This window comes from Oryx dammah, unplaced genomic scaffold (assembly GCF_014754425.2).
Source record: "Oryx dammah isolate SB20612 unplaced genomic scaffold, SCBI_Odam_1.1 HiC_scaffold_23, whole genome shotgun sequence".
Classification (NCBI taxonomy): Eukaryota; Metazoa; Chordata; class Mammalia; order Artiodactyla; family Bovidae; genus Oryx; species Oryx dammah.
In genome coordinates this window covers 70896330-70910764 of record NW_024070207.1, presented here as the reverse complement: position 1 = coordinate 70910764, position 14435 = coordinate 70896330, and the positions used below count along the sequence as shown (strand labels likewise).

The 14435-nt window shown below is 35.8% G+C and overlaps 1 protein-coding gene across 6 annotated transcripts in view; it reads right to left on the bottom strand.

The window, feature by feature from the left end:
• The window catches only part of PHKA1 (phosphorylase kinase regulatory subunit alpha 1), a 158659-nt gene that overhangs the window by 121759 nt on the left and 22465 nt on the right, over positions 1-14435 (bottom strand). For all 6 annotated transcript variants that reach the window (XM_040265681.1, XM_040265682.1, XM_040265683.1 and 3 more), the window contains exons 5-7: positions 13566-13648; positions 10144-10224; positions 238-336 (exon numbers count right to left, since the gene is read on the bottom strand). In XM_040265681.1, the coding sequence (XP_040121615.1) occupies positions 238-336; positions 10144-10224; positions 13566-13648 (263 nt within the window). The remainder of the gene's footprint in view (positions 1-237; positions 337-10143; positions 10225-13565; positions 13649-14435) is intronic.

Sequence of the window (14435 nt, the reverse complement as noted above, 5' to 3'; positions counted from 1 at the left end):
CATACACTGTGATGGGATCCCTTTATAATGTTGGGTGAGAGAACAGGACTATGATCTCTGTTATAACTCATGCCCCATCAGGTTTATCTCTATAGGATGCTTAATAAGACATTTTTGGCACATGATAATAAATCATATTATGTATTCTCATTCAGTTCTCCTTATTCTAAAGCTCATGCTAAATTTGAGTCTGAGTAAAGATATATTTTTCTATAATATGGTCCATTATCCTCTTACCTGGCAGTGTTGTACTTCATCAGCTAGGACATGGATAACTGACTGCGGCCCACCTTTCACACCAAACAGGTCCAGTTCATCTAATGCTTCCAAGGCTGCCTTTGAGGAACAAAGGAGGAAAGGACAACTTTAGCATTATAAAGACATATTTCTTATCCTTCTATCCCGGTATCATATCAATGCACATGATGTCATATTAAATACGTTTAGCAGAACAGAAAAGTAATAACATTCTTTATTCACAGGGGTCTCTTAGTTTTTTTTTGTGGGGGGGTCTCCCAAATTGTCCCAGAGACATTTGAGATGGAGGTTGTAGTCATACTTTCATGATTAAAAACCCTCAACAAATTCAGTATAGAAGGAACACATGTCAACATAATAAAGGCCATATACAACAAACCCACAGTGAATTCAGTGGTGAAAAATTGAAAGTTTTCCTGTAAGATAAAAGCAAGGCAAGGGTGCCCACTCTCAGCACTCTGAAGTACTACTTCAACATAGTACTGGAAGGCCTAGCTAAAGCAATTAGCCAAGAAAAAGAAATAAAAGATATCCAAATCAGAAAGAAAGCAATGAAATTGTCATTATTTGTGGATGATATGATCTCACATATAGAAAACCCTAGACTCAACCAATAATCTATCAGAATTAATCAACAAATTCAGTAAATTTTCAGGATATAAAACAAAAATACAGAAATCAGTGGTGTTTTCTGTACAGTAATGACAAAATATCCAATAAATAAATAAAAGTATCACATTCACAATAGCATCACCAGCAATAAAATACTTAAGAATAGATTTAACTGAAGAGGTGAAAGATCTGTACAATGAAAACTACAATACTTTGATGAAAGAAACTGAAGACAAAAACAAATGGAAAGATATCACCATGTACATGGATCAGAAGAATTAGTATTGTTAAACTGTTTATACTACCCCATCATCTATAGATCCAATGTAATCTGTATAAAAATTCCAATGGCATTTTTCACAGAAAAAAAAATCCTAAAATTTGTAAGGAATTACAAAAGATACCATATAGCCAAAGCAATTATTGAAAAGAAAAACAATGCTGAAGGCATCATACATCCTGATTTCAAACTATGCTACCAAGCTATAGTCATTAAAACACTATGATATAGGCATTAAAGTAGACACACAAACTGATAAAACAGAATAGAGAGCCCAGAAACAAATCTCTGTATTTACAGTCAGTTAATATTTTATAAGGGAGCCAGGAACACTCAATGAGAAAAGGATAGTCTCTTCAACAAATGGTTTTGGAAAACTGGATAATCACACACAGAACAATGAAATTGGACCCCTATCTTACACCACACACACAAATTAACTCAAAATGGATTAACATAAGACCTGATAAACATAAAACTCCTTCACATTGGTCTTGGCAATGATTTTTTTAGATATGACACCAACATTATAAGCAACAAAAGCAAAAATCAGTATAAGGGACTACATCAAACTAAAAAGCTTCTATACAACAAAAGAAACAATCAAAAAGATGAAAAAGAACTGCTAAAGACAGACCCTCTAGTCATCTGTTGCAATCCAAGGTCTGTCCATGTGGTAGGCGATACCGAGTTTTTGCTGAGTCAGAGATCTTTGTTGTGTTCTTATGCACTGGCTTTTGGAACTCAAGTAAAGGCCCTTTCATTTTGGGTGAAATTCCTGTTGGTAGATTGGACCTAGACTGGTCTTTGGAGAGAGATCAATCCCTGAGCCTTCAGAGTGGGAGCACTGACTCCAAGACCCTAGCCAACCAGAGAACTAACCCTTCAGTTCAGATCAGTCACTCAGCTGTGTCCAACTCTTTGTGACCCCATGAACTGCAGCATGCCAGGCTGCCCTGTCCATCACCAACTCCTGGAGTTCATCCAAACTCATGTCCATTGAGTCGGTGATACCATCCAACCATCTCATCCTCTGTCGTCCCCTTCTCCTGCCCTCAATCTTTCCCAGCATCAGGGGCTTTTCCAATGAGTCAGTTCTTCCCATCAGGTGGCCAAAGTATTGGAGTTTCAGCTTCAACATCAGTCCTTCCAAAGAACACCCAGGACTGATCTCTTTAGGATGGACTGGTTGGATTTCCTTGAAGTCCAAGGGATTCTCAAGAGTTTTCTCCAACACCACAGTTCAAAGGCATCAATTCTTCAGTGCTCAGCTTTCTTTATAGTCCAACTCTCACATCCATACATGACTACTAGAAAGACCATAGCTTTCACCAGATGGACTGTTGTCAGCAAAGTGTTGTCTCTGCTTTTTAATATGCTGTCTAGGTTGGTCATAACTTTCCTTCCAAGGAGTAAGCATCTTTTAATTTCATTGCTGCAGTCATCATCTGCAGTGATTTTGGAGCCCCAAAAATAAAGTCAGCTACTGTTTCTACTGTTTCCCCATCTATTTGCCATGAAGTGATGGGACCAGATGCCATGATCTTCGTTTTCTGAATGTTGAGCTTTAAGCCAACTTTTTCACTCTCCTCTTTCACTTTCATCAAGAGGCTTTTGAGTTCCTCTTCACTTTCTGCCATAAGGGTGGTGTCATCTGCATATCTGAGGTTATTGATATTTCTCCCAGCAATCTTGATTCCAGCTTGTGCCTCTTCCAGTCCAGCATTTCTCATGATGTACTCTGCATATCAGTTAAATAAGCAGGGTGACAATATACAGCCTTGACGTACTCCTTTTCCTATTTGGAACCAGTTTATTGTTCCATGTCCAGTTCTAACTGTTGCTTCTTGACCTGCATATAGGCTTCTCAAGAGGCAGGTCAGGTGGTCTGATATTCCCATCTCTTTCAGAATTTTCCACAGTTGATTGTGATCCACACAGTCAAAGGTTTTGGCATAGTCAATAAAGCAGAAATAGATGATTTCCTGGAACTCTCTCACTTTTTCGATGATCCAGCGGATGTTGGCAATTTGATCTCTGGTTCCTTTGCCTTTTCTAAAACCAGCTTGAACATCTGGAATTTCACAGTTCACATATTGCTGAAGCCTGGCTTGGAGAATTTTGAGCATTACTTTACTAGCGTGTGAGATGAGTGCAATTGTAGAGGAAGGGACAATTCCAAACTCATTCTATGAGGCCACCATCACCCTGATACCAAGACAAGACAAAGACAACATACAAAAAAGAAAACTACAGGCCAATATCACTGATGAACATTGATGCAAAAATATTCAACAAAATTTTAGCAAACGGAATTCAGTAACACATCAAAAAGCTCATACACCATGATCAAGTTGGGTTTATTCCAGGAATGCAAGGATTTTTCAATATATGCAAATCAATCAATGTGATACACTATATTAACAAATTGAAAGATAAAAACCATATGATAATCTCAATTTGATGCAGAAAAATCCTTTGACAAAATTCAGCACCCATTTATGATTAAAACTCTTCAAAAAATGGGCATAGAAGGAACCTACCTCAACATAGTAAAGGCCTTATATGCTAAGCCCACAACAAACATTATTCTCAATGGTGAAAACTGAAAGCATTCTCCCTAAGATCAGGAACAAGACAAGGGTGTCCACTTTCACCACTATTATTCAACATGGCTCTGGAAGTCCTAGCTACAGCAATCAGAGAAGAAAAAGAAATAAAAGGAATCCAGATCAGAAAAGAGCAAGTAAAGCTCTCACTGTTCGCAGATGACATGATACTGTACATAGAAAACCCTAAAGATAATATCATAAAATTACTAGAGCTAATTAGTGAATTTAGCAAAGTTGCAGGATATAAAATCAATACACAGGAATCACTTGCATTTCTATATACTAACAATGAAAAATCAGAAAGAGAAAGAATCAATCCCATTCACCACTGCAACAAAAAGAATTAAATATCTAGGAACACACTTGCCTAATGAGACAAAAGAACTGTACACAGAAAATTATAAGACACTAATGAAAGAAATCAAAGATGACATAAACAGATGGAGAGATATTCCATGTTCCTGGGTAGGAAGAATCAATATTGTGAAAATGACTATACTACCAAATGCAATCTACAGATTCAATGTGATCCCTATAAAATTACCAATGGTATTTTTCACAGAACCAGAACAAAAAATTTCATAATTCATATGGAAACACAAAAGACCCCGAATAGCCAAAGCAGTCTTGAGAAAGAAGAATGGAGCTGGAGGAATCAACCTTCCTGACTTCAGATTATACTACAAAGCTACCATCATCAAGACAGTATGGTACTGGCACAAAAACAGAAATATTGACCAATGGAACAAGATAGAAAGCCCAGAAATAAACCCATGCACGTATGGGTACCTTATTTTTGACAAAGGATCCAAGAATATACAGTGGGGCAGTCTCTTCAATAAATGGTGCTGGGAAAACTATAGCTATGTGTAAAAGAATGGAATTAGAACACTTCCTAACACCATACACAAAGATAAACTCAAAATGGATTAAAGGCCTAAATATAAGACCAGAAGCTATAAAACTCTTAGAGGAAAACATAGGCAGAACCCTCGATGACATAAATCAAAGCAAGATTCTCTGTGACCCACTTCCTAGAGTAACGGAAATAAAACCAAAATTAAACAAGTAGGGCCTGGTGAAAGTTAAAAGCTTTTGCATAGTAAAGGAAACTGTAGGCAAGGTGAAAAGACAATCCTCAGAATGGGAGAAAATAATAGCAAATGAAACAACTGACAAAGGATTAATTTCCAAACTATACAAGCAGTTCATACAACTCAATGCCAGAAAAAACAAACAGCCCAATCAAAAAGTGGGGAAAAGACCTAAATAGACATTTCTCCAAAGAAGACATACAGGTGGCTAACAAACACATGAAAGATGCTCAACATCACTCATTATTAGAGAAATGCAAATCAAAACCACAATGAGCTATCACCTCACACCAGTCAGAATGACCATCATCAAAAAGTCTACAAACAATAAATGCTGGAGAAGGTGTGGAGAAAATGGAATGCTCTTGCACTCTTGGTGGGAACGTAAATTGATACAGCCACTATGGAAGACAGTATGGAGATTCCTTTAAAAAAACTAGGAATAAAACCACCATATGACCCAGCAATCCCACTGCTAGGCATATACCCTGAGGAAACCAAAACTGAAAAAGACACATGTATCCTATTGTTCATTTAAGCATCATTTACAATAGCTAGCACATGGAAGCAACCTAGATGTCCATTGACAGATGAATGGATAAAGAAGTTGTGGTATATATACACAATGGAATATTGCTATGCTATGCTAAGTCACTTCAGTCGTGTCCAACTCTGTGCAACCGCATAGATGGCAGCCCACCAGGCTACCCCGTCCCTGGGATTCTCCAAGCAAGAATACTGGAGTGGGGTGCCACTGCCTTCTCCAATGCATGAAAGTGAAAGTGAAGTCGCTCAGTTGTGTCCGACCCTCAGCGACCCCATGGACTGCAGCCTTCCAGGCTCCTCCATCCATGGGATTTTCCAGGCAAGAGTACTGGAGTGGGGTGCCATTGCCTTCTCCGAATGGAATATTACTCAGCCATAAATAGAAATGCATTTGAGTCAGTTCTGATGAGGTGGATGAACCTAGAACCTATTATACAGAGTGAAGTCAGTCAGAAAGAGAAAGATAAATACCATATTCTAACTCATATATATGGAATCTAGAAAAATGGTACTGAAGAATTTATTTCCAGGGCAGCAATGGAGAAACAGACATAGAGAATAGACTTATGGACATGGGGAGAGGGAAAGAAAGGGTGAGATGTATGGAAAGAGTACATGGAAACTTACATTACCATATGTAAAATAGATATCCAACAGGGAATTTTCTGTATGGCTCAAAAAACTCAAACAGGGGCTCTGTATCAGTCTAGAGGGGTGGGATGGGGTGGGAGGGAGGTTCAAAAGATAGGGGATATATGTATACCTATGGCTGATTCATGTTGAGGTTTGACAGAGAACAAGAAAATTCTGTGAAGTAATTATCCTTCAATAAAAAAATAAATTAAAAAAAGAAAAGGAAAAACAAAAGATATAAGGCAGCCTATAGCATGGGAGAGACTTTTTGTGAAAACATATCTAATAAGAAGTTTATGTCAAAAATATATAAAGAACTCATACAATTCAATAACATAAAAACAAATAATTCAATTAAAAATGGGCAAAGGAATTGACTACACAGTTTTTCCAAAGAGAACATAGAAATGGCCAGCAGGAACATGAAAAGATGCTCAATATGACTAATCAAAAGGGAAATACAAGTCAAAATCACAATCACCTCACATCTTTCAGAATGGTTATCATAAAAAAAGATTAAGTATTGGTGAAGATGTAGATAAAAGAGAGCCTTGTGTACACTTGATGGGAATACAAGTTGTTTCAGCAACTATAGAAAATAATAACTATGGATATTACTCAAAAAATAAAAAATAGAATTCCCATATGATCCAGCAATTTCTCTGTTGGGTATATATCCAAGGGAAATAAAAACAGGATATCGAAATATATACACTCCTATGTTTACTGCAGCATCATTGACGATATAGAGAAATTATTTGTTTCCATCAACAGATGAATGGATAAAGAAGATGTAAAGTATATGTGTATGCACCTGCCTGTGTGTGTGTGTAATGGATTATCATTCAACCATAATAAAGAAGGAAATCCTACCATTTATGACAACTTGGATGTACCCTGAGGGCTTTATACTAAATGAGATGTCAGGCAAATATTATATCACTTATGTGTGGAACCTAAAAAAGTTAAACTCATAAAAACAGAGTAGAATGAGTTATCATTTAAGCATTAATTCCCTGTAATAGAATCACTGGGTCAAAGGGTATAAACAATTTTTAAGACATAATGCTACATTCCCTTCCATGCAGTTTGTACCAACATAACTAACACCAGCTGTGTACTAACTTCTTTAATGCAAACCAAGAATTACCTCTGAAATTTTTCCTAATTTGATAGAAAAATGGTGAGTCAGTTGCATTAATTTGCTAACAAGGTTGAGTATTCTTTCAAATATTTATTAGTTATTTGTAGCTTCTCAATTATGAGACAAAACTGACTTAATCTTTGGGATACAGGTAATTCTGGAAAGCTTCCTTGGAGAAATCATGTCTAACTGACACCTAATGGGTTGTGCAGATATCATCCAGGAATAAAATACTTAACAATTACAAGGGGAAAATAGGAAATTCATAGTAGAGAGATATGGCAGATACCACCTTAATGAAGTCATCGAACTGAACATAAACAGTAATGAGATAAATCCACAGCTATACTTCCTGATGATGTACTGAGGACACATCATTATCTCTGTGGTATTATTGTCAAAAATGCATAGCTTGAATCAAATCATGAGGAAATATCACACAAAGTCAAACTGAAGGACATCCTATAAAGTGAAAGTGAAAGTGAAGTAGCTCAGTCGTGTCCGACTGTTTGCGACCTGTGGACTGTAGCCCACCAAGCCTCTCCATCCATGGGATTCTCTAGACAAGAATACTGGAGTGGGTTGCCATTTCCTTCTCCACACAAAATCAAACTGAAGGACATCCTATAAAACAACTGGCCTATAATCTTTAAAAATGCCAAGATATAAAAGGTAAGTCAAGTCTGAAGTATTATTCCAAGTTGAAGAAATCCAGAGATATTACAACTAAATGTAACATGTTATCCTGGATTGGATTCTGAATCATAAGGGTTTTTGTTTGTTTTTGATTTTGGCTATAAATGATATTATTGGAACAATTAAAGAAATTTGAATGGGATCCTTGGATTATGTGGTAGTATGATGTCACTGTTCATTTCCTGATTTTGATGATTGGACCATGGTGATGGGACTGTCTTTGAAGAAATTTATACTGAGATATTTAGGAGGCATGAAGCATCATGTCTGCAATTTACTCTCAACTGGTTCAGGAAAAAATAATGTGCATGTGTAAACAGAAAGAACAAACAAATGTTAACAAGTAGGGAACGTGAATGAAGGGTATATGGGAATTCTTTGCACAGTCCTTACAAGTTTCCCCAAGTCTGAAATGATTTCAAAATAAAATGTAGAAAAATGTTTCAGTGGTTAAAAATTTTTAAATCAAATTATTCAGAAATATTGATAATATTCAGAATTAGTGAGGGTTTGAAGAAAATGATACAGATGGCACATGATGGCATATATCCATCATATGAAGTTGCTCAGTCACGTCCGACTCTTTGTGATCCCATGGACTGTAGCCTATCAGGCTCCTCCGTCCATGGAATTTTCCAGGCAAGATTACTGGAGTGGGTTGCCCTTTCCTCCTCCAGGGGATGCTTCCTATCCAGAGATCAAACCCAGGTCTCCTGCATTGCAGGCAGATGCTTTACTGTCTGAGCCACCAGGGAAGCCCATATCCATCATATATGAATGGGGAAAATGTAAACTGGTGGAAATTGTTTTGGAGGGCAGTTTTAAAGTGTACATCCCTTAACCCAATAGTTTCACTTTTAGGAATCTATCCTACAAAAATATTCATGCAGGTTCACCAGGATGTATGTACAAAGATCCTCACTAAAGCATTATCAATAGAGTAATTATTAAATTTGTATAGCAACTGAAAACATTGAATTAGATTATTTGTATGAAAGAAGATGCTTGGTTATGTTGTTCAGTAAAATTTGAGGCTGCTGTATTTAAAAAATCAGGTTTAATAGAGGTAAATTAGAGTATGATTTAATTTTTAAAAATAAGCTCAATATCTGTATCATTTTGGTAATCAAAAATACATTAAAAAGAAAAACATTTACCCAGGGAATGCATATTTTATAAGGACAAAATTACATATAAATTTATTAAACCACATTAATTATATAGTTTAAATTTTCTATAATCTTATTTTTGGTTTTATCTTATCTGTCATTGCCTCTCAGTGTTAAGCTGTCCCCTTATAACTGTTTCTGTTTTACCTTGTATTTTTAATACATTTTGCTCTGTATTAATTGAAACTATATTTCAGGCCAGACTTTCTCATTCTATCTTGACCCTCTTTGTCCCCTTTGTTCCATGTAATACTTTTGGCTTTAAATTGTACTTCATTTGAATTCATAGTCACCTGTACTCTTTTTTGTTTATTTTGGCCAGACTTTGTCCATCTTTCTGATCTAAATTTGTCTGTGGCAATTTGCTGTCTTAGAGCTCTTAGAAGTGGTATAGGTATAGACTGAATTTCCTTTCTTTGTTTTTTAAATCAACCTGTGTCTTTGCTTTTAGGTAGGAGAAACAAATTAAGTCATGTATATTTATCATTATAATGGATATGTTTGATCCTATTCCTGCTATCCAGTTTTATGCCTTCTTGCTGCTTTCAGAGATAAAAGCTAAAATTAAGGCAGTAGCAGTAGGAAGGAAACGATGAAGCCAAGTGGAAAATAATGATGATGATGAAGATAACAGTATGGGGATGCAGGAGAGTGAGTGGGATGGAGAACTGAGAGATGGTTTCCTAATATCAAGCTTTGTCAACTTGGTGTGTGGAAGGGAAAATAAGCCTCCTTTTGTTTGTTTTTGTTGTGGTAGAGATGATTTAGTTTAAGACATGTTTTATGAGGTCCTTGTGGGATATGTAAATAGAGATATGCTACAAAAGGCAAAACCAATACAATATTGTAAAGTAATTAGCCTCCAATTAAAATAAATAATTTTATATTAAAAAAAGCAGTTGTACATACAAATCTAGAGCTTATGAAAGAAGTCTTTACCTACATGCCCATAATTATATGGGAGACTCTGGACACTGCCTATGGTTTAAAAGATCAATTAATTTGATGACAGTCCACATTCATGTTAAGGCTTTATCTATGGCAAATGTGTATGAGACTTATCACACACTTGGTAAAAGCAGAGTGAGGAAAATTTTACCTTTGCCATTCCAACTGAACTGGCATTCAATTCTGAGATTCCTTGATTGGTCTTGTCTCCACGTTCCCATATCCCGAAGTCCTGGCATAAAATAACCAACACAGCATTAGCAAGTCACCACTACTAAATGCTTACTAGATATACAACCCTTGAATAAAAGGCACAAATATTAGCTAACTTGCCATACATATGTTTGCCCACAATGCTTATTAAAGAGAGGCCAAGGAGTTGAGTTCCCCCTATAACTATTTCCCCAGTAGCTTTCAGTTCTATTGGGGACTCCAAGAAGTTAGAAGATACTTTGATGGCTAAGAACTGTAACTTAGTTCATCTAAAGAGGTGCTTATCAAAATTTTTCATCAAAGCGGATATCTAGGGGGTCTAAGAAACAGAGCCTAAACATCATCCCAAATATTTTATCTTAAATATCCATTCTAATTTTATTCTCAATTGGCAATGACAATGTACCAAGAACTTACTTATGCACTTTACACTATTATCATCCTTAATCCTTACATTTTATAAATGACAAAACTGAGGTGCAAAGAGAGGTTAAGCAACTCACTCAAGATCACATAGTTAATGAATGACAGGGCTAAAATTAGAGTCCAAGTTCTCCAAAGCCTACATTCTTAACCATAGTGCTATACAGCTCCTCGATAATACAAAGAAAACATTTAAAATTACTTTTTAAAAACTGTTCATTTCCAAATAACTTTAGATTAACAGAGAAGTTTCAAAAATAGTAGTGAGTTCCTATACACTTTTCACTCAGCTTCCCTTAATGGTAACACTTGACATAACCATAGTACAATTGTCAAAGTGAAATTTACATGAATAAAATATTAGTAACCGAATTATGGACTTTCATAGGATTTCACCAGTTTTTCCACTGATAGCCTTACTATACTCCAGGATGCAATCCAGAATACCATGCTGCATTTGTCATGCCTCCTTAAATCTCTTCCAGTTACAGTTTCTCAAGCCTTGTCTTTTATACCTTGACACTTTCTGAAGATTAATGGTCATATATTTAATAGATTTCCCTCCGTTTGGGTTTCCTTGATGTCTTCTCTTGATTAGACTGAGGTTATGCATTTTTGGCAAGAATACTAGAATTCTACAAACATTATGCTCCTTCTTAGTGCATCATGTCAGGGGTACACAATGTTGATGTCTTATTACTTGTAACATTAACCTTCATCACTTGGTTAAGGTAGTGTCTACAGAGTTTCTCCATTCTACCGTTACCATTTTCCTATTATATTATTATACTAATTGCAAGCATCCTTTGGAGATATTGTGGATTCAGTTATAGACCACAGTGATAAAGCAAATATTGCATTAAAGCAAATCATATGACTTTTTGGTTTCCCAGTACATATAAAAGTTATATTGTAAAGTAATTAACTTCCAATTAAAATAAATAAATTTATATTAAAAATCAAAAAAAAGTTATATTTATACTACACTGTAGTCTATTAAATGTGCAATAGTATTAAGTCTAAAAAAACAATGTACATACCTTAATTTAAAAATATCTTATTGCTAGAAAATGCTAACAATTATCTGAGACTTGGGTGAGTCAAAATCTTTTTGCTGGTGGAGGATTTGACATACTGCAAGAATTACCAGAATGTGACAGAAACATGAAATGAGTAAATGTTGTTCAAAAAATTGCACCAATAGGCTTGCTTGACATAGTGTTGTCACAAACCTTCAATTTGTAAACATCACAAGTAACTGCTAAGTGCAAGAGAGTGAAACAGTGAAACGAGATATGCCTGTAATTAATATATACCTTCAGAGATACACTTTATGACTGTGCAAATATCTTGTTTCTCCTTGAATATCCATCCACTAATTTAGCATCCATCAGTGAATTATCCCTGCAACAATTATAGTGGTGTTTCAATGGTGATTTTCTAGTTCCTTTATTACCTATACACTCATTAATTGCAGTCCTTCTCTAAGGAAGTGCTATCCTTTCTCCCTCACTTTTTTACTCAGCTATTTATTTATATCAGTATAACTTACAGATATTTAGCTTATCCTCTGGGTTGTAATAAAATGTTACCATTATTTATTTTGCTCAAATTGTTCCAGCTCTGGTCATTGGGAGTTCTTCTAGATTGGCTCCTGTGTTCTTTTAACATGCTCCATTTTTAAAAACACTTCCTCACTTTCTGTCATTATAAGATGCTCAAGTATAGTCTCATCTTGTATTTTCCCTGCCCCAGTCCTGGAATCAACCACTTTTACAAGGAGTTCTCATTCTTTTTATTAGAGAATGATAGTTATATTCAAGACCTGAGTACCAGTGCTCATTGCCACTGTGGTGTCAGGCTTCTATGCTCTCTCATTGAACAGAACTTGGAAATACTCATATGCACACATATGCTTGCACATGCACACACACACTTGTACTTATTTTGGTGTTTACCTTAAGTTACTTTTAAGTTACTTTTAATGTCAAATCTCTGAGTCAAAAGATGAAGTTTCAGAAAGGTAAGCCATATTTATCCCATAGTGAGTCTCATCTGCCCCTTAACCCAGCTCTACCCTGGTTTGTGCAGCAAATATTAGAGTAGGAGAAGGCACAAATATCATTAATTCTACTGCTGCAACCTTGGCTGCAACAGAGGTCAGAAAACCCTGGTTTTTACCCTGCATCACAGCAGGCTTATGGTATCAGAAAACAAAAATCTGCAACAAATAATATCTGTTTGCACCACATATATCTACATTAGAATTACCCTTCCCTGGAGAAGGGAATGGCTACCCACTCCAGTATTCTTGCCTAGAGAATTCCATGGACAGAGGAGCCTGGTGAGCTATAGTCCATGGGGTCGCAAAGAGTCAGACACGACTGAGCGACTTTCACTTCACTTCTGGTAAATAAGGAGGGACAGGCTCCAGATTTTCCCTCACACCTGAAAAAACAACTAATCAAACCAAAACAATTAAACAAGTAAAACACTGAACTATATATAACAGCCATTTTCAACACAATGAGCATCGTGCAATGAAGAATAGTAATTTCTGACAGAAATGTTAAATATATTATGACCTCATTAAAAATGATTTAATTAAAACCTATCTCATATGGTAGTTGTAAAAAAGATTAATTATTTTTGTATAGTAAGCACTGAATCAATGTCTACAGATGATATTAAACACACGACTAAACTTTATGTCTAAGTAGCTAACTGACCGGTAATACTCCTTAGCTATCCTACTCCCATTTAACCATAAACACTAGAAGGATGACAGAGCTTAGTAATGAAAGAGGCTGAAGGCAACTTCTGCCAGAAGCATTATAGATTGGTTCACTATGAGGGGCAGCCTTAGGAGAAGGAATAGGTTGTTCAGTATATTTAAAACATCACATGTTTAAAATTCATTCCAAAATGAGTACTTACAGCAGTTTTATATGCAGCTTCAATGTAAAACACAAGGTTCTGTATGAAATTAACTTCATCTAGGCTGTGGATAATATGAAGTCCTGAGGAAAAAGGGAATAAAGGTATAGAGCTAGTTAATTATCCCTACAGGCTTTAAAGGCAGCCATAGTGACTAACTGACCCCCTTACTCCCAAAGAGTCCTACTTCTGCTTAGGAATCAAGAAGCACTTTGATTTCTAAAACATAAAAATAATACCACAAATCAGTCCTAGGCTAGTTTTCAACTAAGTGAGACACCAGCATGTTTTAAAATGGAAGAATTTTGATTGATATTTGTTTTAATGAAAGTTCTCAGACTTCTAATTCTATAGGTAACTAATTGGTGTTGTGTTTAAATGTATAAACCTAGGCATCTGGAAAAAGAAAGATAAACATTTTAAAGAAGGCTTGGAGGGAGTCTAAATAATAAGTGGGTGAAGATTATGATTTTAAGAACCCAAAACCATATTATGGAGAGTAAAAATGATAATCTAAATTTGAACTATACAAAAAGAGCTTATAAATAAAATATTTTACATGAATTATACATTCAATTTTCATAACAACTCTAAGAGGTGGTTACCTCTGTTTTCTGCCTGAGGCTTACAGAAGTTAAATATTTGTCTAAAGTCATGAAACTGATACCTAGTGGAAACAGGACTCAACTGACTGTCAACTTTTGTTTCATTTCAGAGACTGAGTTCCTAACCAAGATACTATACTGCTTCCAAGTGTGTATAACATGATCCATTTTTGTTTAAAAACTAACTCCTTTCCTTTCCTGGCTATCAAGGGAAATACCAACAATTACACAGTTTTTCTCCCAATCAGGATCACATTACTCCCAC